The sequence below is a fragment of the Sebastes umbrosus genome, chromosome 15 (genome assembly GCF_015220745.1).
Source record: "Sebastes umbrosus isolate fSebUmb1 chromosome 15, fSebUmb1.pri, whole genome shotgun sequence".
In the NCBI taxonomy this organism is placed as follows: domain Eukaryota; kingdom Metazoa; phylum Chordata; class Actinopteri; order Perciformes; family Sebastidae; genus Sebastes; species Sebastes umbrosus.
This window is the reverse complement of record NC_051283.1, coordinates 10,599,198-10,625,177: the sequence shown is the minus strand read 5'-3', so window position 1 is coordinate 10,625,177 and position 25,980 is coordinate 10,599,198. Positions and strand designations below refer to the sequence as shown.

At 41.5% G+C, this 25,980-nt stretch overlaps 1 protein-coding gene across 3 annotated transcripts; it reads left to right on the top strand.

Moving 5' to 3' along the window:
- The first annotated feature begins 3,637 nt into the window (after nucleotides 1-3,637).
- fndc5b (fibronectin type III domain containing 5b) lies at nucleotides 3,638-25,666 on the top strand. Of its 3 annotated transcripts, none has more exons than XM_037793722.1 (6): nucleotides 3,638-3,937; nucleotides 9,619-9,737; nucleotides 11,784-11,982; nucleotides 19,239-19,328; nucleotides 21,564-21,756; nucleotides 23,789-25,666. In XM_037793722.1, the coding sequence occupies exons 1-5, from the start codon at nucleotides 3,844-3,846 to the stop codon at nucleotides 21,701-21,703; spliced, it is 642 nt and encodes a 213-aa protein (XP_037649650.1). In that variant the 5' UTR covers nucleotides 3,638-3,843; the 3' UTR covers nucleotides 21,704-21,756; nucleotides 23,789-25,666. The 3 variants fall into 3 exon arrangements, with proteins under 3 accessions (XP_037649650.1, XP_037649649.1, XP_037649648.1); XM_037793721.1 differs by having other exon boundaries at nucleotides 23,200-25,666; XM_037793720.1 differs by having other exon boundaries at nucleotides 23,160-25,666.
- The last annotated feature ends 314 nt before the right edge of the window (nucleotides 25,667-25,980 follow it).

Here is a 25,980-nt window from a genome sequence, read left to right as displayed (position 1 = left end):
TGCAACGCTCTGAGCTAGTGATGTAGAATAACAAGTGAGAAAGACTATTTATGGTGGACAGGAGGAGGTGGATGGGTCCAACAAACTCAGGACTTTCAACCAGGAGACTGGTGTTGTTGAGGTATTTTGAAGTTACGTTAGTGAAAGTTTGTGACGTGCTGTCCGTACTTCTGTTACGTTGTTTCCATATGTATTTTACTTAGTTTACGTGCCCATTTTTAAGCCCAATCGTGATGTTTTTCCTAAACCTAAGTGGTTTTGTTGCCTAAACCTAACTGCGGCCGTTACAGTAGTTTTGTTGCATGATGTAAAAATGTGTTCTCATGACACAGGGAGTGTCCTTGTAATGTCGTGCTATTTATATGCCTTCCAATAAGATCGGGTTGTACAATGATACAAACTATCGTTCTAATGAAAGCTTTGTTTGCTGAAATGAGTTAGCATATGAAATAAAGTGAGACCATAGTTTATGCTTCATAAGTTTGCCAATGAGGTAATCAGGTAATTAGGAACATGAAAGGTTTTCACCCGTCTGAGTCACTCTGAAAACAGAAGATATCAACCCTCCTGAGAGACAGTCAGCAGTGTCCTCGAGCATCAAAATGACCTATCTGTTCCTGGAAAGTAGGCTGCTTTGGTACATGGACCCAGTTCCAAACCCTGATTCTGCAGCTCCATGTTCAACTTACTGACTTTGTAAGATGAAAACATTTTTGCAGTGTATACACACCCCTCACCTACAGTAATGCACAGTGCAGAGATGAGAAAGGTGAATCGCTTCAGTCCCGTGAGATCGGCCTTGAAATTGAATTGCGACGCCAAGGACGGAGGGGCCAAATATCCATGAATGAGAGGAGATGTGATGATGTAAGCAGCTCTTTGGTGGAGCACTGTTTTAGGATGAGCGTGTGCACACGTGAATATACAGTATGTGACATTGCGGTGGTGCCACTTGGCTGAGTTGAACAGGTTCGGTTTGGCATCGAGGGGACTTAGGTAATGGGCTGAAACTGGTTTTATTATCTTTAAATCTACACTTTTCTTTCACTTTTACTCCTCTTCACCTCTCCCAACATCATTCCCCTCCGCTGGACTTAAATTCTCTGTGGAGAGCTAAGTGTCCTGTCCTCCTTTCTCCTTCGGTCGAACCGCTCCATTATTCAGATTTTTCTGTGCAATTTCTAATTTAGTTTCTCAACTCATTTCACCCGTGATCCTCTCTCATCTTCATTTGCATGACTCAACCTTAAATAGTCTTCTGCCCAACACACACAAACAGACAGTGTAATTAAACTGTTCCAGGGGCAGTTTGAGGGTTAGCAGTGAGAGGACTGGCGGCGAGGAAAAAAAGGGAGCGATAACGCCACTTCAAAGCTGCCGCAGACTCGACCGTTCCCCTGCAGCTTCAGATGGATTAAGGCCACTTCAGGCCCTTTTTGTAACCCATCAGCGCCCCTTCAGTTCCAACGCCTAGCACAGGAAGCTATGTACGCTAAATGTTTACTGTGACACTCCAAACTCTCAACACCCTATATGGAAAACAACCCAATAAGCAATAAACTCACACCAAGTAATTGACGCAAATGAGATTAATCTGTCAAGTCTTTTTCTTTAATCCTTTCAAGTTGCATTTTGAGACGGGGGATGACTCAGACCAGTCCACGAAAAGCCGGAGATACATCACCACCACCATATAGCCACAACAAAACCCATTCTCAACATCCATACAATGACATTAAATTATATTTGCAACTAGTTTCCTTAAAACTACCTACTGATTACCACAGACACAGCACAGGAATAACGTCATGTTTTCCGTGATGCATGTGAGCATGCGTTTGTATAGAGGTCAAACAACAATCTTCCTCACCCTTTCAGTACTTTATAAGGTATTCCTCTCATTCCCTCACAGCCAAATCTGCATACACTTTCTTATCATTTCACCAAACACATTAACCTCTAAAGGTAAGTTCTCCAAAATATATCAATATGACTCATGGAAATAACAGATTAGACCCACAATAGGGTGAAAAGGCAGAGTAAATTTTTGCATACCTGGGAGCTGCCGGAACCAGAGGTCAGTGGAGGAGGTTTTGCTCGTCTGAACCTGAGTCGAGTGATGAAACTGTCAGCGGCGGAGCAAAGAGATATGACTGTTGTCATCTAAAATCGTTCTCATAACCTTCGGCTGAAGACAGTGAAGAGCGAAGAGGAGGAGAGGAAGAAAGAGCGGCATCTCGGCCTCTTCTCATTGAAATGAAAGAGACATTAAAAGAAGCTTCTGTTGGGAATGTTAATGTGCATCGATCTATTATCTGTGACCAACTCTTGTCCCTGGGTTCCTATATATGTGTTGGCAATTAACGCCGTTCCTCCACACTGCAAGCCTATTTTACCCTTAATAAGGTGCACATGTACTATAGGACTGTATTGACTGGACAGTGTATTAGGTTTCTATCTCCTTTTAATTGACCATATAGGACCCTATTTGGATCGACCAGTTATGGCACCCATAGGTCCTTCCATTCCAAATATGACCCCTGTGTCATACTTATATTTCCTGTTTATATTACAGGAACACCTTTGCTCTTTTCTTTATAGAGCAGATAGTTCATGTTTTATGGAACAGACACAGGGCCACTGATTCATACATATGGAATCCTGTTTCCTGGTTACATTCCCGACTCAGGGAAATTTGATTTAATATGTTGGTCAAGGCCAGACAGATTGTGCTGAATGAATTTGATTTAATATTCTGCCGCAGGGCTTTCCTTTGCTGTTGCACCATCATTGCACTTTGCAAATAACATGTTTAATGCATATTCTTGTGTAGTTGTACCACACAACAAAGTCTGATTGTACCACAGTTTCTTTACAGGTCTAATCCAAGTATTTTGTATTGCATTTGCACAACATGTATAAAGTTGGGGGACACGAAAGACGAAATTTAAAAACAATGGTCAAAACCAACACTAGGATCAGCATTGATTCATGGAGAGACCTTCGTCTGGTCAGCTAACATTACTGCCAAGCAGGTGAAATATAGAGTGATATTGTGGTTTTAGCTGACGTGTGTCACCTCACTGTAAGCGATGCTCGTTCATGTCTATTTAGAGCGAGTAAAGCGCGAGTCCGACGCTGACTTTCGTTGACTTAACGGCCACAGGTGTCGCTGTTAACAAGTATTTCTGAAAGTTACAAACAGTCCCTTTAAACACCAATCAATTATTCGACTCAATTAATCGACTAATCATGTTAGCACTATTGACATCATTTAAGTTGTACAAATATATTGATCCAACTTATTGCCAATAGGCTACTTCTTTAAGCAACTTGGACTGTTGCAGGTGTGTGTGTGTGTGTGTGAGAGAGAGAGAGAGAGAGAGAGAGAGTGAGAGAGAGAGAGAGAGAGAGAGAGAGAGTCATTAGCTGTGGCTGCACGTTGCTCTCTGCAGCACTTGCGTCTTTTCCGCTCCTCTCTCCTCTCCTCGTAGTGATCCTCTCCACGCCGCCGCTCCGTCACCAGCAGCCGGCAGACTGACGGTGCTCTGAGGGCCGTCGTGGAGGCTCCTCCACCGGCACCGAGACAAACGGAGACGGTACACCACCACAACACCACCCCTCCTCCTCCTCCTCCTCTCCTCCTCCTCTCCTCTCCTCTCCTCCTCCTACCGGCTGTTTTTGCGCTTCTGCTGCTGCAGCGTCCAAGTTCAGGTGAGCCTCGTCACACCGGGCACAACAAGTCTCTCCGGTAACCGGGATGCTCACTCCTTCCCCGTTCAATGGGATGTTGTAAATGGGCCGCCGGGCAGGATGTGAAGCGTCGCTAGAAGAAGCAGGAGGATGGCTGAACCAGGCTTGTCTCCGGGCGGTCAGGGGCTGCTGCTGCTGCTGCTGCTGCTGCTGGGCTTCCTCTCGGTGTCCTCCGTTACCGCCGGTGAGTTTTTACCACAGGTTGATGATAAACAACATACTGTCATCATCATGCTGCTGTGTGGTGTGATGTCTGGACCACAGCTGTCTGATGAGGATGCATGTAGTACATTACAGTGTCCCTGTAACATGACACATTGTTATGGATGTGTCAGCATCAACATTTGCATCAGCTGTAGGTATACTGTAGAGGCAATAAGCTTTGTAATGGCAAAAAAAATGGCTGACACCAGTTAGTCTCATATGACTTATAGGCTAATTATGTTTCCTCTCCAGTTTGGAGGATATTCCTTATTTTTTAAAGGGTTAGATCATATTTTTGTTGTTGGTTGGTTTAGGAAAGATATAGATTTTAAGAGAAATACACTGGCAAATGTGCACTTAATTTAAGAAAATAAGATGATAAAATACACCAAAAACAACTACATAAGTGTTTATGATTATTTGATTTGATTGATTGATTGTTTTTTTTAGTTGATTGCTAATTTTGATAATCGATTAATCGTTGGGAGTTATTTTTCATTTAAAAAAAAAAAAAAAAAAAAAAGCTAAACATTTGCTGGTTGCAGCTACACAAATGTGCAACACATCTCACTTTAGGGTGAGGCAACAAAACCATTATAGTTAGGTTTAGGGAAGGAATACATGGTTGGGCTTAAAACTACTACGTTTGTACAGCGAAAATGACATTGAACGTTGTGAACACGGGACACGAACACACAGCTTATTGTAACGTCACGCAAGGGACACAAACAGAAATCCTGTGTTTGTTGGACCCATCCACCTCCCCTCCCGCCTGCCTGGTGTGTGACTTTTCGCTCTTCAAACTACGTCACCCCACTCCCCGTCGCACTTTCTCTGAGCGTCTACTGTTGCCGCAGATGGGTTTACATTATAGTTAATGGAAAACCTGGTGTGTTTCATACCAGTGCCAAAGCGTGCCATGTGCAGCGGCACCAAAAGCCGACGGCCGTGACAAAGCATCGGTGTTCAACGCCCTGGTGATGAGAATAGGCTGTAATGTTAGGTATTTGCTGCATGTCTTTGTCTGAATATCTTTGGCTTTTGGACTGTTGGCTGGACAAAACAAGACGTCACCTTCTCGATTAAGCCCAACAATAATCAATAGATTACTGTAATCGATAATGAAAATAATTGTTAGTTGCAACCAGTGGCGGCTGGTGGATTTTTTTTTGGGTAGGGCCAATCAATTTCAACAAACATCCTAGTACGATTCAATGCAAAAAAAGGTATCAAAAAGCGCTACTAGTGCTTGGCTGTTCCATTGTCATGCCGTTAAAATGGGCTGTGAGAGAAGAGAAGTGGAGAGAAGCGAGAGACGAGAAGACAAGATCACGCGAGAACTGACATGAGCCCTGACGAGAACAGAGAGAGACACACGTGAACGTGTGCGCGCACACCATGGGCCAAATCAGTTTGGCCCTCCCGGAAGTCTTTTTTACGGCGCTGATTGGATGAATTGTATGTCATTCATGCTTGTAATCATATATCTTTAATCAGTGATTGGCTGTACTGCTTATTAGACCTGCCTTCCTTGGGCCAAATCCATTTGGCCCCAGAAAGTGCACGTGCAGCAGAGCAGCTGAGAGGTGCACTAGCAGAGAGTTCAAGGAGGAAAGCAGATATTTGGCGCAGTTATCCTATTTTACAAATATTACGGGTATATTCCATAGGTCAAAAACACACATATTGACAATTTTTATAATTTTTAGAATTTTTATAATTAATAATTTTATAATTTTTTTTTTTTTTTTTGGTGGCTCAAGGTGGGTGGGGCCAGGCCCCGTGGCCCTCTATTGGCCGGCCGCCACTGGTTGCAACCCTGAATTGTATGCCGGATGGGGCTGAACGATTTTGAAAAAAATATGTATTTAATTTGACTGATATTGCGATTGTGATATAATTAGCGATATTAGAGGAAATTTATACGTCATTATTCTCATTTTCAATGAAAAACATATTAAAATGATTATGATGTGATTTAAGATGTTTTCTTAAGTCTGTAGAAGAATAAGACACCTCTGCAGCACATCAATATGTAATTTAAAATAGTATTTTGACCCTTCTGTGTGGAGTTTGCATGTTCTCCCCATGTTAGCCTGGGTTTACTCCGGGTGCTCAGGTTTCCTCCCACAGTCCAAAAGACATGCAGGTTAATTGTTGACTCTAAATTGCTGGTAGGTGTGAATGTGAGTGTGAATGGTTGTCTGTCTCTATATGTGTGAGCCCTGTGATAGTCTGTCAACCTGTCCAGGGTGTACCCCCCCGCCTTCACCCAATGTCAGCTTGGATCGGCTCCAGCCCCCCCGCCCCGCGACCATGAATAGGATAAGCGGATACAGATGGATGGATGGTATTTTGACACATTTCACCTTTAACAAATACTGCACCTGCTGCAATTTGAAAATTGCAGTCGGCCACAAGGCGATAAAATTCAGATTAATTGTGCAGCCCTACTCGAAAACCCCTCCGCTTCAACATCCATCAATGTCCTGAAGGGATATGAAACAGTATTAGATTCCTATTGGAAGCCCTACATACAGCATAGATCTAATCACATTACGCATGTTGGATATAGCACCTCATCTATCTTTCATGGTGTTGCACATTTCTAACCTGCAGCGGCTTATATTCAAGCAGAACATTCATCTCGAGCAGTAAGATCTCTTGGTTACATTGCGTCTAGGTGATAAGCGGAGAGATGACAGATAGTCCTTTGAAAAGCTGAAATCTTGATGATGAGATCATGTGGGATTTATCACAGCCTCTAGATATTTGATATTTGGCTTCCTGAGGCTGGAGATGAATGTAGTTTTAAGAGGGGAGTTCTGAGATCCTGCAGCCAGCCTTTAGCTGTTTGGCAGCAAACGGCTTAAGAATGGATGGGAATCCCTCTCTGCTATTGTTTCTGTGGGTGTGCGAGTGCTGGAAGATAAACAGTGAGAAAACAGCTAGTTAAACAGGGAGTCATAGCAATGTATCTTGAACACACACCATCTACTCTGCATCAACAAACACACACATACAGCCTTTGGGAGCCACTGAGAGAGTTTGGCCACCACCAATATTTAACATTCCAGTTTTCTCTGCTGTATTCTGGTGATTGTGTTAGCATCGAGCAGACAGCGAGGCAGGCAGAGAAACAAAGAGTACATTCTTCTTCCTGTAATACCATTAGTTGACTCTGCGAACAAGTCGGAGGCCGCGTGTTCAATATTGGCAGAGGTGTGACAATGTGACAATCTAATTTGCAAAAAAGTGACAGACTGCAGTTCCTGTATGTAATCTGGTGGGTAAACAGAGAGGAAGAAAGAGCAGGGTAGTATAATCGGATCACACACACACACACACACAGACTTTTAAATGGAGTGGAGAAGGTAACATCTGGACATGAGAGCACGCAGAAGGGCAAAGTATTAAAGCAAGACTATGTAACTTACGACATAATAGTAAAAAGCATCATGAGGCAATGAAACGCACCATTGCTCAACTCAACACACTCGTGCATTTTGTAGCTACAGCCTTACTTTGGCTCATATAACCAGTGGACTACCTCCGAGTCTGAGAAGTTAAGCCAATGCTGAAGTGCCTTAAACTTGCATTCTTTCTAACAGCCAGCAGGGGGCGACTCCTCTGGTTGCAAAAAGAAGTCTGATTGTATAGAAGTCTATGAGAAAATGAGCCTACTTCTCACTTGATTTATTACCTCAGTAAACATTGTAAACGTGAGTTTATGTTCTCAATCTCTAGTTTAAAGTCTTCTTCAATACAGCATGATGTTCATTTAGTAAATTATGGTCCCATTTAGAGTCAAATAGACCATAAAGCAGGGGATGCTTTAGGGCGTGGTTACCTTGTGATTGACAGGTCGCTACCACGGCGTTGTCCGGTCTGGGAGTTGTCCGTGTTTTCATCTTAGAACTTTAACTTTTTCACAGTGTGTTTTCAGTTCATGAAAGTTAATTATAACCTTTTTTGGTCGCCTAAAAATGTCTTATTCAGCGTTCAGTTGTACTTAGCTCCATCCTCTCATGTCACTTCTAGTTGCAAAAAAACAAAATGCCGGCTCGAGGCTTCAAAACGTCAATCCACAAAGCAATGGGTGACGTCATGTTGACTATATACAGTCTACACAGTCTGCAGGAATGAGTCCTAAAACCCGGAAATGAGTTAGCATTTAAGAACTTCCGCTTCCCTCATCTGGAAGTCAATGGGTTTTTTAGTTGGATGCCTGAAATAAGGTCTGTAGTTAACACAAGCTTAAGAGATTTTAGCGTTTTGTTCTATGATATAAAATACATCAGTAAATACCCCTCTCGTGAATTTTGAAGCTTTTATAAAAAAGTCATAAAAAAAGTCGGTTGCTAACAAGTGGCTAAATGAAACTACTTAACGTCATCACACCGACTCTTTACAGCCTCGTTGTGTATACTCCCGGTCATGTGACCGTGATGTAGTTTGTTTATAGCCTGATGTTAGCTTTTTACTTTTGTCGATTGCATTCATACTTCAAAAATCATAAAAGTGGTGTTCATTTGTGAAGATTATTTTACGGAAGAAAAAGTATCATAAACGTCTTTTGGCCACAGATCTTATATTCTGCAATCATCTAAAACCCAACGTAATAATCCCATTGCCTTTTTGTCGAGGGAACCCAGGGAGATGCTAACTTCCTGGTTGGCCTACAAACATATGTCATCCCTACAGCACTCTATTGTGGAAAGACATTCAAATTGTACATTTTATTCCATTGATGTAATTATAGTTGTGTTAGGGGAGACCTCAGACAAAAATAAACTTGAATTTGTATATGTGCTCGTCCATGTGGAGTATGTATAGCACAGAATCGAATAAATGCAAATTTCAATGCTAATCCTGTGTGTGTGAATGTGTTTGTGCACGCGAGCAAGTGTGTGCCTTCTAGTACAATGTCAAGGTCTCACTCGGGCGTTGCTTTTACAAGTCAGGCTCATGGGAAATACAACCCTGGCTCTGTTCATAGAGGACCTTGAGGTGTTCTCAGCTCTCACACAAACGCACACGCAGCCTACTTTCTCTCTCTCACACACACACACACACACATTACTGATGGGGTTTTTCTCCACTCTGTGCTCCCTTTACAGTTAAAGAAGGAAGAAAGTTAGGCAAGACTGTAATTTAATCCATCATAGTTAATCTCCTGAATTCTGGGATGTGAGTTTTTTTTTAGCCCAAACATTAAAAATCAATTGGCGGTATGACTGAAGAAAATACATCCTCATGAGTCACACTTTAATGAGATGCGCGTGGGAGGAAGAAGAGAGGAGAAGGTAAAGATAGGAAAGTGTGTGTGAGAGAGAGAAACAACCAAGACGAAGACAGATGAGACAGAGAGGAAACACCAGGAGACCTTTGTGTGGTTAATTAGGCCTGGTGTTAATGAAAGCAGAGATTAATCTGGAGGAGGAGAGGAGAAGATTTAAGGGAAGAGGGGCGAGAGGTGAAGAGGAGGAAGAGTTCAAAGAGAGAGAGAGAGCGATGGAGAGGGGAAGATTCAGGTTTATATTGTAGCATCTTTTGTATGTATTACAAGGTGTAACAGAATATTCATGACCTGTCGTTCTCAATTAATGTGTTTTCTTTGGCCTTGCTGCGTGTGTGTGTGTGTGTGTGTGTGTGTGTCAGACACCCTGCTGTCAGCTCCACTCAATGTGACCATCAGAGAGATTGAGGTAAACTCCGCCATGGTCACGTGGGAGATCTTGGAGGGGGACCCCGTCATTGGATTCGCCATCACCCAACAGGTACCTCTACTCTATGTGTGTGTCGTGTCCTTCATGTGAGTGTGTGTGTGTAGAGAGGAAGGGCAACTTTGGACAAAGTTTAGATCAGAGATTTTTCAAATTGTGAGGAGGGAGAGAGACATGAAGCATGCCGGTGAATCTAAAAACAACAGGAAGTTAGCTGTAGTTTGGCGTGCTGACACAGCCCTGCTCACCTGCTCGTAGTTATAGCAACAGCAGCAGTGGCTCATTTAACGAATCATTGTTGCAATTAACTTAAAAAATCACTCTCCTTCTCTGAGTCATAACTTTGTCAAATCTGTCCATATATCCGCCTAGAAATCACAGAGAAGATATACTCCTTATAACACCAAAAACTTTCCTGAGAATCATCACATTTTTAAGTTTGCTTCATTTTCACAGAAATCCATTAGTAGTTGTCTGTATACTACATACGTGAGTACATTGCACACAGGATCTGTTAATAGATCATTTGGCATAATTTCAATGCTGCCGCTTCGCCAAAATGTAAACAAATATTGGCTAAAGAAAACAGGGCTCAAGTCGTAGACCACAATGCAACTCACTGAATCAACGTATCCTCATACAACGGTTCGTATGATATCTTACGAAAAACGTATTCCTCCTTTTTCGTTTCGTTTTCCTACGAATGTCCAGCAACAGTTTCCACTCATTACATGCGTACAGTCTTTTCAAAATAAACTTCCGTCTTCACAGCAAACAACTTCATTAGGTTTAGGTAAGAAAGCTTCTTAGTTAGGATCAGGAAAAGATCGTGGTTTGTCTTAAAATAACACCGGAAGTGGCGTTACTTAAGTACGTAATTTGTTTGACAAAAACCTCATTGTTAACTTCTGGTTTCACACGGGACATGAACGCCGGTCTCCTGGGTGAAAGTATGGTGTTTTTTGACCCACTCATCCACCCTGAACTACTCCCTACACGGCGACCGCCGCTATTTATAATTCCTGATTCACGATTACGTGGATTACACACAAATTGATTTTGTGGGAAATACACAAATTACAGCGCATCACTTTTCGTAGGTATAGCTACGAACGGTGTATGAGACCAACCTGACTGAATCCATTGCAACGTCACATTTCCTGCTTACATCCCCCAATACAATTCATATTTTTGGACATTACTAAGATTTAGAATGTCCCATCAAAATTAGATTGAATACCCCTGGTTTAGATGAAATAGACAAAAAATACTTTGGAAATGCAAACTTTGATGAGTCCAATTTTTGCAGCCAAGTAGTTGTATACACACTTTCAGATACTTTTCAAATGTACACTTTGTCTCTGTGCACTTTAGATAGGTTAAGGAATTATCTTCTTTAATTGTCCGGTAAATAAGAAAGCTCCTGAGGAGATTCACTCTTGATCTAGCAGGAACCAATTGACCTGAGCAAGCAGTAGCTGGATAATCACGTACGTTTCAATCAGAGCGTACATGGCCAGAGTAGCACTCGGTTTCTTAAAGCTTAATTACATCGCAGGACAAAACCCTGCAGGTTTTATTTTAGCTTTTAACTGTTAACCAAGAGAGACGTGTTTGCATTTGCACCGTATCGGCCCTAACCCGAGGGCAGCTTGTTGAATTTTCTCAAGAGGGATCGTCAGCAGGAAAATCGGACTCTGCCACCAGAAATCTGCATTTGATAGACCATGCATCCAAGGAACTGTTGCTAACAAGTAGAAAGCTCTTTTATATTGCCTCAAATGAGCAGGGTGAAGCTGAATTGGTGACTCTATTTAAAGTGATGCAGAGTTTTGATTGCAGATATTGCTTTGTGCCAATATTATCTGTTCATGTCAAAGAAATTACAAGCAGAATTTGGTTACTGGCACTTTGGAAAAACATCAGAAACATTTAGAATCAAAACCCGCTGTAATCTGTGGTTTAACCCTGATCTGTGACTTCTCTGCTGAGGTGGTGCCAAAGAACTTCCCTGCAGGGATCAATAAAGTATCACATTACATCGAGTCTCCTGACCCTGATTCCTCTACCTCTGCCCTTCTATTCCTCGCTCTTCTGCAGAAAAAGGATGTCCGCATGCTGAGGTTCATCCAGGAAGTGAACACCACCACGCGCTCCTGTGCATTGTGGGATCTGGACGAGGACACGGAATACATCGTTCACGTTCAGAGCATCAGCATGGGAGGCAGCAGCCCCCCTAGTGAGCCGGTCCTCTTCAGAACGTCCAAAGAGTCGGAGAAGATGGCGTCCAAGAGCCCAGGTGAGGGACGATAAAACATTATTTTCAACTTTTATTTGGTTATATAGGAATGTATCTGTGTTTCAAATTTATAATATTAATATTTTCACAAAATCTACACAAATCTGGGCGTAAAATGGATTTTAGAAATACAATTTACAGCACTAAATTGCATTCTTAATTACGTTTGGAAAGTAACGTATTTTGTGGCGGATTACGTTTTTCTTTTACTTTACGTATCACATATACCTTTGTAAGTCTGCAGCGAGTGACGTACAACAAGCGACGCGTAGAGCAGGTGACGTAGTATATCGAGAAACCGTGAATGAAAATACGTTGAATAAAAATGTTATTGAATAATAACAGGTATAACGAACGAGAAAATTCACTACTGGCGGGCAGGATGGGAGGTGGATGGGTCCAACAAACACTGGACTTTCCCCCTGGAGACCGCCGTGTCTCGTGTGAAATGTAGTGATTTTGTTGCGTTTTCTTTGTTTTTTAAGTAATTTTAAGCCAAACCATGATGTTTTAGTACTAAACCTAACCAAGTAGTTTTGTTGCCTAAACATAACTAAGTAGTTTTGTTGCATTTTGGTTTTGTTTTGTTTTGATGTCGTAGTAATTTTAAGTCAAACCATGACGTTTTTTGACTAAACCTAACCCAGTAGCTTTGTTGCGTTTGTGTTTTGTTACCATTTACAACAGTTTTAAACACGTGGTTAAATGTGTTTAAAACTGTTTAAAACTGCGACTGTAATCCGGGAGAAAATACATTTCCCTCAAAATGTGTTTTGGTTATGCAGTTTAGTTGTATGTGAACGTCATTTTGTGGGAGACAGGGTTGTATTTTTTACTTACTGAGAGGAACACTGGTGCTTATTAAGCAGCTCATTTGTCCCCAATTCTGTCTTCACGGACTGTTACCGGAAGCTGAGATGTCAAATGTTGCTCGAGGACCTTGGTTCCATTGGGACTTAAAATCAGTGCAAAAACCCTTCAAGTGAAGCACTCCTTTGCAAAAATGTATGCATTTTTTTTTGTGAAAATCGTCAAAAGCCAAAGACAACTTATGAGCCTGACATCAACAGAGTTTTCGCCCCTGCACAGCACATACTACAAACACACACACACACAGGCAGGTCGATCAATACATACAAGAGCACACAAACGTAAGTAGAAAAGCACACAGAAACAGAAGCAATCATGCATTAACACAGGAGCGCTCACAGAGAGAAAACAAATATTGACACACATACATCCATACATGCAGGTACAGTACATACTGATTTTAATAGCAGCTTTTAACCAGAGGCAGTAACCCAGCAGAGTACTGTTTCATCTGTGTTTTTATGCTTCATTACAACAAAGAAAATGGTAATTTGACAATTTAATACAAATAAAATGCAGAAATGGCTGCCGTTGTGAGAACCCCCACCCACCTCCAATACAACGTATCGTTCTAATTCTCGAATGCAGAGGCTGCCGTGATCTGGAGCGGCTCGCAGTACTTCCAATTATATCATGTCCGACCCAGTTACAGTGCCGAGAGCAGCTCCTTCAGAGGGACACATGCTAAACGCTCATCAGCAGCGACGTGATAAAGAGACAGGTGACATTAGGGACTGTTCGTTATTCATGACAGGGGAGGGGCCGTGCAAAACGGGGAAGCACGTCAAATAACGTGTTTTTTACTTTGGCAAAAAATAAGGGACATACAACTTTAACTTTACTGTAAATTTACAGCCTGCGTAACGTTAACTTGGCAAATGCACCGTTGCCGGAAGAAGCGGATGTAGCCGGTGCCGTTGACTCATCAGCAGTACGGAGATGTGCTCCCGCTGGACAGCCACAATACCCACATGGGTTTACGTCATGTACGGGCTCATATTCTTCACAGTCCCTTTAGCGAAGACACCTGCCCTTCCCTGGGCGATAATTCAATATGATAATTTATCGTCTTTCAATGGTATCATATCGTGATGAAATCATATATCGAGATATCGTGATACACAATTACCTCGTCTAAATTGATAATAACAAGCACACACTAACTCATATGAAATATTTTGAGGGAATGTCATTTGAAGATTGCGGTTTTGTCAGTTCAATGTGATTAACAAAAATCAAATTATTGTCTTAATCCGATTGCTTGTGTGTATGCACATAAACATAACCAATGTATAGCTGGAAATATCTATTTATTCTTTTCTCTATTTTCCCTTGAAAATGTTATGTTCATTTTGCACTGAAGTTCTTAATTTCACGAGAAAATACTCAGGACTTTTGTCAAGTATTTAATTCATACAGGAGTATACAAAATAGGCTTTACCATGTGGTTATTCCATATAGACTATTTATTTATAAAATTACCAGAAAACATGCTATACTGTGATATATATCGTTATCGAGATATGAAATTACATATACTTACGATTTTGGCTATATTGCCCAGCCCTACTCAGAGTGCACCTTGGCTGCGTGGTGCACCGTGAGGGGAACTACCAGGGCATATTATATTCTAAAAAATAATATTTAAAAAGTCATCAGTTATCATTTTATTTTTACCAACTGACATTAGTCTGGCCGCTGCTGCCACTGTTGTGTATGTTACGGTTTATTTGGGAAAACGGTCATTAACATGCACATATCGCTAATGTTGGCTGTGTGTGCACTGTGTTATGTGTGTATTTGATGTGTAGGCTTATTAAATGTTGTTGGTTCTGTGTGGTAGGAGAGGTATAGCTGTCATGACACCGATATTCTGCTGAAGTGCGCTCACAGCTTGTGTGATGATGTGATTTTTTTGTAAGGAGAATTTGCATTTTTTGCTTAAGAAATTAGGCGCTATAGTTTTGGTGATAACTCTCACTCCCTCCATGCCGTGTGCTCGTTGAAATGGCTGGACTAAGTTAGCGTCTTAATTTTGTTTCAGAGCTGGAATTGTCACAAGAAACTTTTGCAGTGCTATGGGAGAGGACACAGTAAGTTGGGCTGGTAGTTGTTTTTTTTTCCCCCGACAAGGGAAGTGGGGTCACAGAGCTAAGGTTGAAGAGTTTTTATTTCCTCCAATACTACCTACCTTTGGGTCACACCCCAGCCACCGTCAAAAGGGGTCTCACAAATGTACTTGATGGCCACATGACATCATGCAAAAACTGCTGCCTATAGAGAGGAAATAATGCTTTCAGAATCAAACATACATCCAGCTATAGGAATGATCATATAAACGTTAAAAAATGTCCATAGTGTGTGAGAAAAGAATCGTTTGTAAAGAAAAGCGATTGCTTTTTTGGGCGGATTTAGCCCAATTATGTCTATGTACATACCGGTATATACACTTCATAAACAAGTTTGGTATCTACTCTTAGTTGGTGTCTCTTAGTTAGTAGTTGTTAAGAAAAATCATGATTTTAAGACTCAATACTAGACAGAAATATGAGTCAGCTGTATTTTGAACAGGTGTTTAGCGGGACAATTTGTCTTGATGTTGAGGGGCAGACTCGTTTTGTTTTCTCTGACTTTGATTGAAGTTGCCTGTGTGCAAATTGTGTTTGTGTATGTGTGTTATGGAAGCATTCATTAGCTGTCCTGATTAAATCTCCCAGCCATTACTGCTCTCCTCCCCTTCTAAGCGAGTATTAATCAGCCTGACACCATCCAGTACCTGCAGGCGCAACGCAACACACAACTGTTGTTCCTATCTGACTGTTGATCTTTCTTCATATCTCTCTTGTCTGAAGCTCATATTCAATAACAGCAGAATATTGCAAAAAGTCCTCGATGCACTGAAGTTTTCATAATGTAGTCAAATCTTTGGTGGCTGGTGTTGAGGTGTTATGTTGGTTATTATACGAGGAGCTGCAAAATGTGCTGTTTTCTAAATCAATCTTTTAAAACAATACAGAGACTCCTTACTGTTGGAGCTGTTTCAACCTTTAATTTATCTCTGACAGCGATGCAGCAGCTTCCAGCATTCACTGAACGGTATGGATGATTCCCAGTACACACAGTATACAGCTGCAGTAGTCTTTGTCTTCTAAACAATAGCTTTGAGTCTTGAATGGTGGGAGCATATAGGCCTACCTATGTGAATGAGACAGGCCACATTGAATTGTTAGATTATTTTATATGGAGTATGGCTCCAATTATGACTGTACTGTATACATACTTGTCAATATCAGTAGTAGATCTCATGTAATGGAGTATGTTTTTAACCTCAGGTTTGACACATGATTCGTCAATGATCTAATAACTTAATCATAACCCGATTATGATTATTGCATCGGTCATGTACAGTAAACACTGTAACCAGGTTATCTGAAAAACGCCGGACAGCTGTTTGTATCCCGTGTGAAACAAGAAGTCAACATTGACTTAATTTTAACTTTAACTAAGTAACGCCACTTCTGTATTCATTTTAATCCAAACGTTGACTCGTTTGTTACATAGCTTTCGTAGAGGAGACCAGTGACAGCTGTAATACTTTTTACGATTTTTGCAATAAATCAAAGAACATTTACACAGGAATATCCAATTTGCTATATTATAAACTCCAATGTGTCAACTCCTGATACAATGTATTTAAGTGGTTTTATGAAATATGAACAGGTTGCAAAATTGATTTTAGTACAGTCACTCCACTGTTACAACCGTCCCAGTGTACAGGGACGGTTGTGACATGTCTCAAATATACATTGGGGGGTCGGTAGTCCACATTGATGGAATAATTCTGAGTCACAGTCGTGGTAAGTGTAAAGGTCACTTCCATCTATAGAATCCATTGGTGTAGGCCTACCTAAGATTCCGTAGTTATTTTAACCCAAACCACAATCTTTTCCTAAACCCAACCAAGTATATATATTTTTTTACCTAAATGCCACAGAGGCTTGCACAGATGCACTGATCGCTCGTGTTGCCGGACATTCGTAGGAAAACGCACGATAAATAACTAACAAAATAAATTTTCCTTTTGATGAACCGTTGTGTGAGGATACGTTGACCCGTTACTTCTGTCACTCAGCACAGATCCATGAAAGATTTAAACAACTCCAAATCCTCCACACCCACGTGTCACATCTTTTACTTTTAACACATTTAGAGACATTGTGGATTTACTGACCATCAACAGCTAGCTTCGCCACGGTGATGTACCAACCTCAGCTGCTCAGTTCACACACTGAGACTGTAGGTGACATCTGAATGTGGGCATACTCGTGGCTAGCCAGTCAGTGTACAGCCTCCATGTCTGAGAGACGTAGATGTCAACTTGCAGCTTCATGTCATTCCAACCCAAACTTATCTTATTCAGAGGTCTGCCCTCACAGCAGAAACATGTAATCTGCTATTACTGTACCAACTTTATACTCCCCTTTGTCAAGCCTGAGGCCTCGGCTTCAGCTCGTAGGGATCACTATGGCAACAAGAGACCTGAGAGCTGGAAGTCTGACCACTATAGCACCATCTTCCTCGACTCATCCAGAAACACTGAAACAGGACAGTGACCACGCTCAGAGTAAACTCAACCCTTATATCATGACATCATAGCTCTCTGTAACTCAATCCAATCTCCCATTCAGCATTTCATGTGTCTTTCTGAAAAGTGTTTGTATAACGCTGCCACCCCAAATAATTTGGCAGATGAGGAAAATTTTAAAAATGGATGTTGAAGAACCAGGTCGATAAGCAGAAAGCAAAAAGCTTACTGAAACAAAGGGCAAAAATGAAACCCGGAAATTAAACTGAAGAGAAAAAAAACCCAAACAAAAGAAAGCTGCAGCCTCACAGCAAGCTGCCAACTCCCTCCAGCTCATGCCCAGGTACGTACTGTAAGTACCGGGTGAGCTAAACCGAGCACGCATCCAAATTCACACAGAATAACAAACGGACCATTGATACAAGATGTCTAAGTTACTCTTGACATCTCAATCTCTCTATGGGCACCCATCCATACCAATGAGCACACCAAATATTACAGAATATCATTTACTGCAGAACTATCTTACCTATCGTCCTACATCCTACAACAGGACCAGCTCCTCCCTGCTAGGAGGACATAATGAGGCAAACCTGTTAACACTTTCATTGATTTAGCTGCTGATTAAGCTGATTTACCCCAACGTCCCATGCAGAACAACAAAAATTCCTATGAGCCCATAAAACAAACAAGCTTGTGTCATTTATACCCCTTAATTTATAATGTATGAAATAAACATTTGTCTGAAATTAAGCAGACACAAAAACACAGTTAATGTTAGGAACAGGGCCTATAGTGAAAAGGGAGAAAGGCAAACTTTTCACAGTTCGTCTTGTGGTTTACTGTCCATACTCTAAAACAAATTGGCAAATGGGATTTTGAATGAGGTTTTCTAACTTCTTGAAAACAACCTGGAATGTGATTATACTTCAAAATAAAAGCAGCTTCTTTGAAATGCTTCAGGGGGTTTCTGGTGTTTGAGCTGTAGCCTTGATGTTGAGTTAATGTTTAAACCTGCTCTCCTGCTGATATATGTGAGAATTATCTGTACGGTTTATCACAAGGTTTTCATCAAGTACGCCAATCAAAATTAATGCGCCATGCATCGATAAAAACATTAGTTTCCTGTTGAATAAATTGCAGTGTTTTATTCATATTTCTTCACATGAAATGTCTTATATAAATTATTTTACTGCAAAATGGGTATTTTATTGAGATTTTATTGGCTGTGCCAATTCCATAAACTGCAGCAGTAAGCTGTTATAGTCAAATTAAGCTGTATTTACTGTATTATAATTCCAAGGCCAACCCCCTTCAACATAGTGGGTTGTGGAGACCCAACTTAGAATGCAAGTAAACACATCTTAGTGACAGTGATGTCTTGATGCCATTCATGCAACCTCTATAGCCAGTTTGACCAGCTAGGGGAAATGTTGGGTAGCACCCGTCCTGCTGTTGGCAACAGGTTGTGATCCAGACTGTGTTGAACCCTTTAACCCTGTGATTGGTGTAACGCTGCAGCTGCCAGAGTCCCGTCAGCGAGAGAAACACAGTGAGCGATGGGGTTCAGATCCAGCTCTCTCTGTCTCTGCAGACCTCTGCTCTCACTTAACTTTAATTACACTGACCAGAGTGGAAAATTTACATCAGACGGCCCCTCTGCTCCCGTCGCCCTGCTTTATTCTTTTATCTTTCCCTGCAGAGTGATGGTAATTTCACATTTTCTCTATGGGACAACGAAACGCAGTGTTCTCTGTGGCACTTTGTTGACTCTGTGTGTGTGTGTGTTTTCTCTCTCCAGACGAGGTGACGATGGAGGAGGTCGGTCAGGCTGCTCAGCTGAGGGCCGGAGAACTCATCATCATCGTAGTGGTGCTCATCATGTGGGCAGGTAATATTCCTCTTCAGCAACATCCATTTATCACTGCAGACCTCATAGGCATCCGCTGTCTTTGGGGCAAATAAGCTCTCGGACTGAGGGTTTATGTAGGGTCTACGCTGGTTGTGATGTCATTTCTCTCTCTGATCACTATTTCGTCCCCTGCAATGCTTTTGAGATGATGAAAAAATGTTTGGTGACCAACACATCGAGATGAAACTGAAAAGAGTGATTCCATGTCAAATCAGACATTGTTTACATTTTAGTATTTGCTCAAACTTTATGTATATGCTATTTGATACCAAAAAAAGAAATTCTGTAAAATATTTTCACAGAATTTTGAGAATTGCATAGTTTTTTTGCCACTGGGAATTTTGTAATTTTTGCACCAAAAAAATACATTTTTAGGGTTCAATATCTCCGGAAATACATATAACTCCTAGAGCCATAACAAAAAAAGTGTTTTGGTCTTCATGACAACTGTGTGGGAGGTGAATTTTTGTACAACTCACCTGTTTAAATTACTTTAAGGCTTAAAGTTAGGCATAATTGAGATCGTTTATGTAAGGGCTTTGAGTGACAGGTGGGTGCCGTACCAGGTCGCTAGCTGCTATAGCTGTCTGCTCTGCTGCGTCACTTGGACCCGCCTCAGCTCCACCGACTTTTGCCCATTTTTGGATTAGCCGGGAGTTAGGCTGCGTCGTCACTGCCAAGATGGCGACGGACGTAGCCGCCCACTTTGAGCGGTAAAAAAACTGGAGAAACTCTTGCGAGATTGTTAAGGTTATAGGCATTGATCTTGAATAGTTAAAGTTAGGATAGGTCGTCGGGCAGCGAGTCTCGTGAGAGACTTTTTGCAGATCTCGGATCAGATTTTGCAGTTTGCGAACTCCCTTCTAGACACGACCACTTTGAGCTTCACAACGGCTCTTCAGAAACCTACGGGTGACGTCACAGAGACTACAACCATATTTTATACAGTCTATGGTCTGAGGTTGAAGTCAGCAAATAATTATGTTCAACTTTGTTGTCCCTGAAGGGAAATTTGTCTCGCAGCCAGTTGAAATATAGAACACAAACACACATAAGAAAATCGATGGTCTCAGGATAGAGAATGTTGTGTGTTGTACAGATTTTAAAGCCACTTGCAAAGTCACATTTCCATCATCACAACATACAGTAAAGTGTCCGTTGCATCTGTATAACAGTTTTTTTAAACTACAAGACTCTCTGCTTCTTATTTAAGCCTCCCAGTCATTAGCTCTGTGTTGCAGTTATCCTTTTGTACATCTCAGCACTGTTTTACAGACACACACGCAGCTATAAATATTCCTTCCTAACCCACTTCACCAAGTGTAATGAGATATAAATGTAGCCCAAATACTGCATATGGAATATACAGTAACAGCGAGCGGCCTGGATCTCCCTCAACAATTACCTGCAAGAGGACGAGAGCTGAGATTGAAAGAGAGAGCTGGAGAGGGAGGGAAAAGAGTGAAAAACTGAGGAAAAAGGAGGGCAAGATGGTGAGAAAACTGGAAGTGAAGAAGGTGAATTGTGTTCTTCAGCTTTTAATTGGGCCTGTGGGGCATGCTGGGGGATATCACAGTGAGATATCCCATCATGCCCTTTGGTATGAGTGATCAGATGAGCAGAGGCTGACATAAGCAGAACAGCCGAGACTGAAGCCCGTTTTCAGCCAGATTCCTCCCGCCTCCACACGCTCCTCCGCCGTCATGAATTATTCTCTTTCTTCTTTTTTTCCTGTTTGTTCTCTATCTCCCCTCTGCATCTCTCTCTCCTCTGCCATGTTTTTAATCTTTTTGACTCAAGGCAGGCCTCGCATGGCTATCTTGTCATCAAGTTCATATCTCCGTCTGTGCATTTCACCGTATTCATGTTGTCTCACTTCAGTTCGGTCTGCGTTATTGGCACATCAAAGAATGAATACCTGAATACCCACTTGTTGTTGAGAGATGTGTTGCTGGGTATCAATATTTCAAGGTGTATAGGGCTAGAAACCACATTTTAAAAGATCAGGGAAGTGAAAACCAAAGAAGCATTATAGAAGGTTGAATACAGAACAAACACAGCAGCTTATTAGCTTTAATCACTTCCTTTTAAAGACTTGACAGCAAATTTACAGTGTCCTCGATGCAAAAACAGTGTTGAAATTGGCTTATCTATTTCCACTCGATGTCCACTTATTATTCTGACAAATAATTATCATGTCCATTTGTCTCCCAGGGGTGATCGTCCTTTTTTGTCGTCAGTATGACATCATCAAAGACAACGAACCCAACAACAACAAGGACAAAGCCAAGAACTCCTCAGAGTGCAGTACTCCAGAGCATCCACAGGGGGGGCTACTGCGCAGCAACGTCTGAGACCAGCCCTTCTTAGCCTGGTGCAATAACCAACTCCTCGAACCTCAGGACAGGTGAGGAACAGCAAATCTTTATTGACCGTCATCTTATGTAATACCTCATATAAATACTTTTGAATGTTTTTGTTCTATATATATTAGGGCTGCGCAAATTTCTTTTTACGTCACTGATTTCTTCAACGCATTAACGCAACTTGCGATTTTTGCGGTTGTAGCGGACTCAGTTTTAATGCGAGAGTGAAGATAATGGCATCATGAAACTAGAAAACCTAGGGAATCCATTGGTACCAACCATGTCATGCTAGCTTGTTGAAGCTCTTGAAGGAGGCTAAATAACGCTCCAAACTTACGTTAAATTTTGGCTAGGAAAAACTGGCATGGCCATTTTCAAAGGGGTCCTTTGACCTCTGACCTCAAGATATGTGAATGAAAATGGGTTCTATTGGTACCCACAAGTCTCCCCTTTACAGACATGCCCACTTTATGATAATCACATGCAGTTTGAGGCAAGTCATAGTCGAGTCAACACGGCTTGAGTTTGCCATGTTTTTGTGCTAAATGCAGTACCTGTGAGGGTTTCTGGACAATATTTGTCATTGTTTTGTGTTGTTAATTGATTTCCAATATTAATATATACATGTATTTCATAAAGCAGCATATTTGCCCTCTCCCAAGTTGATAAGAGTATTAAATACTTGACAAAAATCCCTTTATGGTACATTTTGAACAGATAAAAAATGTGCAATTAATCGCGATTAACTATGGACAATCAGGCATTAATTACGATTCAAATCGATTGACAGCCCTAATATATATTTGTAGGCTATTTTCTTTGGTCCATGTTGTTATTATGCATCTGCAACAACCTGAATTGCGAACACAAACACATTTTCATCTTATCCTCAAGGGACCATCTCTTCATTAATTTAAGACTTTAGGGTGATCATCTCTTCGCTTTAGTCGTTAAGCATTATATCATGTCCATAGTCATAAAGCATATATTTAAAATTCTTTCATAGGTTTCTCGTTTTAAAATGAGCCTGCTGGAAACAAAAAGTAAAGCTAGAGAAACTTTTCAGAGACTTTTCAGCCAACTCAGGGACTTAGAGGTAATTAGATAGCTAGCTACAGCCGATACAATCTGCTAACCACAGATGTTAATTCCTCGCCTGGAAATGAAAAGCCTGCTTTTGTCGCTCTCTCTCTGAAATCAAGGACCCATTGTTTAAAAAATGAATAAGAAATTTGAGCAGTAAATCTGCCATCATTATCATTGTATACTGCAGTTTCTGCAGTCCTAAAATGGAAAGCTTAACAGGGGTAGCAACAGTAGCTATGGAGGATGGAGTCTAGAAAACTGTCAGTTAGGAATAAGAAAAAAAAAAAGTGAGAATAACACAAAACAAACACTTTAATGACTATAGATATTTTGACCTGTTAAGTACTTTTGTTTCCAGTCCTCACAATATCTGAACTCTGACGGTACGTGTCCACAAGGGGTCGCCTCGCTTCCCAGCATTGGACGCTTGATGGGCTGCCACAGGACACCTGATTGGACGGACGCTTTCACTCTTGGACTGCTGCTCCCAGCTTTCAAACCGGAACCAACATGGCGGCTCGTTTGGAAACTCTCTTCTCTCATATTACAAAAATAGTTCACCGAAATGTTCTTCTGAAAACATGTTTTGCGAGAAATAAGCCGTGCAGTTGCTGAATCTGTCTCTATTTTAGATCGACAACGATTTCCAGAGGCAGTGAGTCGTGCCGGATGCCCCCTGATTTGCATAAAGTGTCCTAAACCTCAGTCTTATGCATATGAGGAGTGGCCAACGTGACGCCCCCAGCTCTTGAATTGCGCCGCCATGCTACCAGAATGCATTACACGGCTGCTTACATAGACAATGAATGGGAAGCGTGGAAAGGACAAATCCTGTGGACACGTACCATTACTGTCCTTTATTACATGGCTTTGTAGCTAGCGGGTCATTGTTGTGAAATAAACCCCTTCAAGGCGATGCAAGAAGATGCCCGCAACCCCCTGTCGGGGTTTATGTCGCAACAATGACAGTAAATGTGTTTCCTGCAGAAACCTGAGACCAACAGAAAGCCATTCTCAGACACCATCGTACTGAAGAACCGATAAACCATTACAGAAACTCTTCTCTACACAATGAAGAACAAAAACAATGGACACAAATCGGAATCAAAGGCTGCAAAACAGGAAACAGAAGAGGACAAACCTACATTAACCTTTGTTGTGACCAAAACTGGACTGTAGCCTGTACAGCCAATATAGACTCAAGACTGTCAGATAAAATTGCTGTCAGTCAAAGCATGGGAGGGGACGTCATTTCCTCATGACAACAACTGCTTGATTCATACGTTCTGGTTACTCTTCATCGGTTGCATCGAACATGATGATTTTTTTCAACTTCAGGTTTGTATCACCGGTCAGCGAGGGCAGAAATGTAAGTTGCCTCGTAAGGATAGCTGGTCCTTCAGGTCCAGGTATCAGTCAGCACAAAACAAAGTAAGCTCTGTTTTAAACCAAGGACTTTCTCTTTTTCTATCCCTTCATCCTCATTCCCTTTATTACAGCCCTTTGTGTAGCAGCTCATCTCTCTCCCAGTCTTTCTGTGTCGGTGTCTCTCTAATAAGCACATTGACGTTTGGTGCTCCTCCTATTGTGATCGTCTGAGCCCTTACAGTTCCATTCTTGAATACGGTATCATTTTGTTATTGGGTCAGAAATATAGCACGTTGAGTCTTGTCCCCTGCCTTTCTCTCTCGCTGTGTGTCATCAGTTAAATGATGCATCTGTTTTTCTCTTTCCTTTCTGAACTGGAACCTCAACGGCCTTGTCAGTTTTGTGGATATGACACACACCATATTTTTTTTATGTGAGATTCAGACAGTTCAAGGATTGACCGGGCAATCTCTCATCACAGTGGTGTGTCTCACTCCAAATCAAAAACAACTTTGAAATCCAGAAAGTTAACTTCAGTGTCAAACTCTGAGGAAGGCTGGCATGGCTGGAAAATGACTGATTTGGGTTCAAATTGAGGTTTATTGTTCATCACTGCATATTCAGCACCATATGCTCTCTGTGGTCTGCAGCAGGATGTGCAGGGAATAAGGATGGAGATATGCAGGGCATCATTCCTAATGAAATGTATACACTGGGCAACGTTTGGCTGGGTTTTTCTCTCTGGTTTGGCTGTAGACCAGCAGGGATGCCAGGCTGTGGAAGCACACGGATAATCCACTCGGCTGTGTGGCTGTTTTGAAATGTAAAACCATTTTCTCCCAGACCCCCTCTGAAACTATCATTAACATGCAAGACTGTAATGGAAAGGGATAGAAAAAAAGATGCATAAAATCCAGGTGTGAATTCACTAAAGATGCACTGCAGACGTGATCGCTTACACTGCCAGGACTATGTGGAACTTTTACAAACTAGCAGTACGATTAGAACTTGCATTAATATGTAATCTACATGCTGATAGATGATATTTGAATCCATATAAATAGAATAGGAGTAGAACAGACATTGAACTGTTTTCCGTGGTCATTTGACTTGTACGAAGAAATATTGTTGTTAGTTGTTATGGTGACAACAGAACATACGTCAGTGGGGCAGTAAAGTGTTACTAGGTACCTTGTCCTTCTCCAGAGTGGCGGGAACGTGAGGCGGAGAGACCGTTAGACCCAGAACTGCTGCTGGCCACTCGCCCACTTTCTGTAAGCAGTGTGGCATTAAAGGCAGGGTGGGCGATCTTGAGAAACTAGCAAGAGTACACTAGATTTTTAAAAATGTTCCAGCCGAAAAACCAAGCCCAGTGTTGCCAACTCTTTTCCAATGAAAGTAGTTATTAGCAGCACTCGCTCCAAAAGTCTCTAAATCTAGCGAGAAAGTCGCCAAGTTGGCAACACTGACAGCCTTTCACTTCAGGCCTCCCTCCAAAGCCACTCCCCCAAAATTATCATTACGAACATAAACAATGAACATGTTTATTGTTGGTACGATTGGACGGGTTTATTACAGTCCTGCAACAGCCACAGATATCAGATTTTTTTTTTGTCACAGCATTTGATTTATTGATTGCTGCAGAGTTTCAACTAATATAACAAAAATGTTTCTAAAATCTTTACCAACCCTTCCTTTAAAGCACGGTTACAGAAAATGAGCTGAACAAAGTTGTCACTCATCTGGCGATAGCAATGTGCTTTCCTACGCTGTGACAAGTGTGTGGATGAAGCATTCAGTTGTTACATTTT

Excerpts from the sequence above, each read along its gene's own strand:
- fndc5b (XM_037793722.1), top strand. The coding sequence starts at position 3,844 with ATGGCTGAACCAGGCTTGTCTCCGGGCGGTCAGGGGCTGCTGCTGCTG. Across the intron at positions 9,738-11,783 it reads GATTCGCCATCACCCAACAG|AAAAAGGATGTCCGCATGCT; the intron begins GTACCTCTACTC and ends GCTCTTCTGCAG. Across the intron at positions 19,329-21,563 it reads GGTGCTCATCATGTGGGCAG|GGGTGATCGTCCTTTTTTGT; the intron begins GTAATATTCCTC and ends TTTGTCTCCCAG.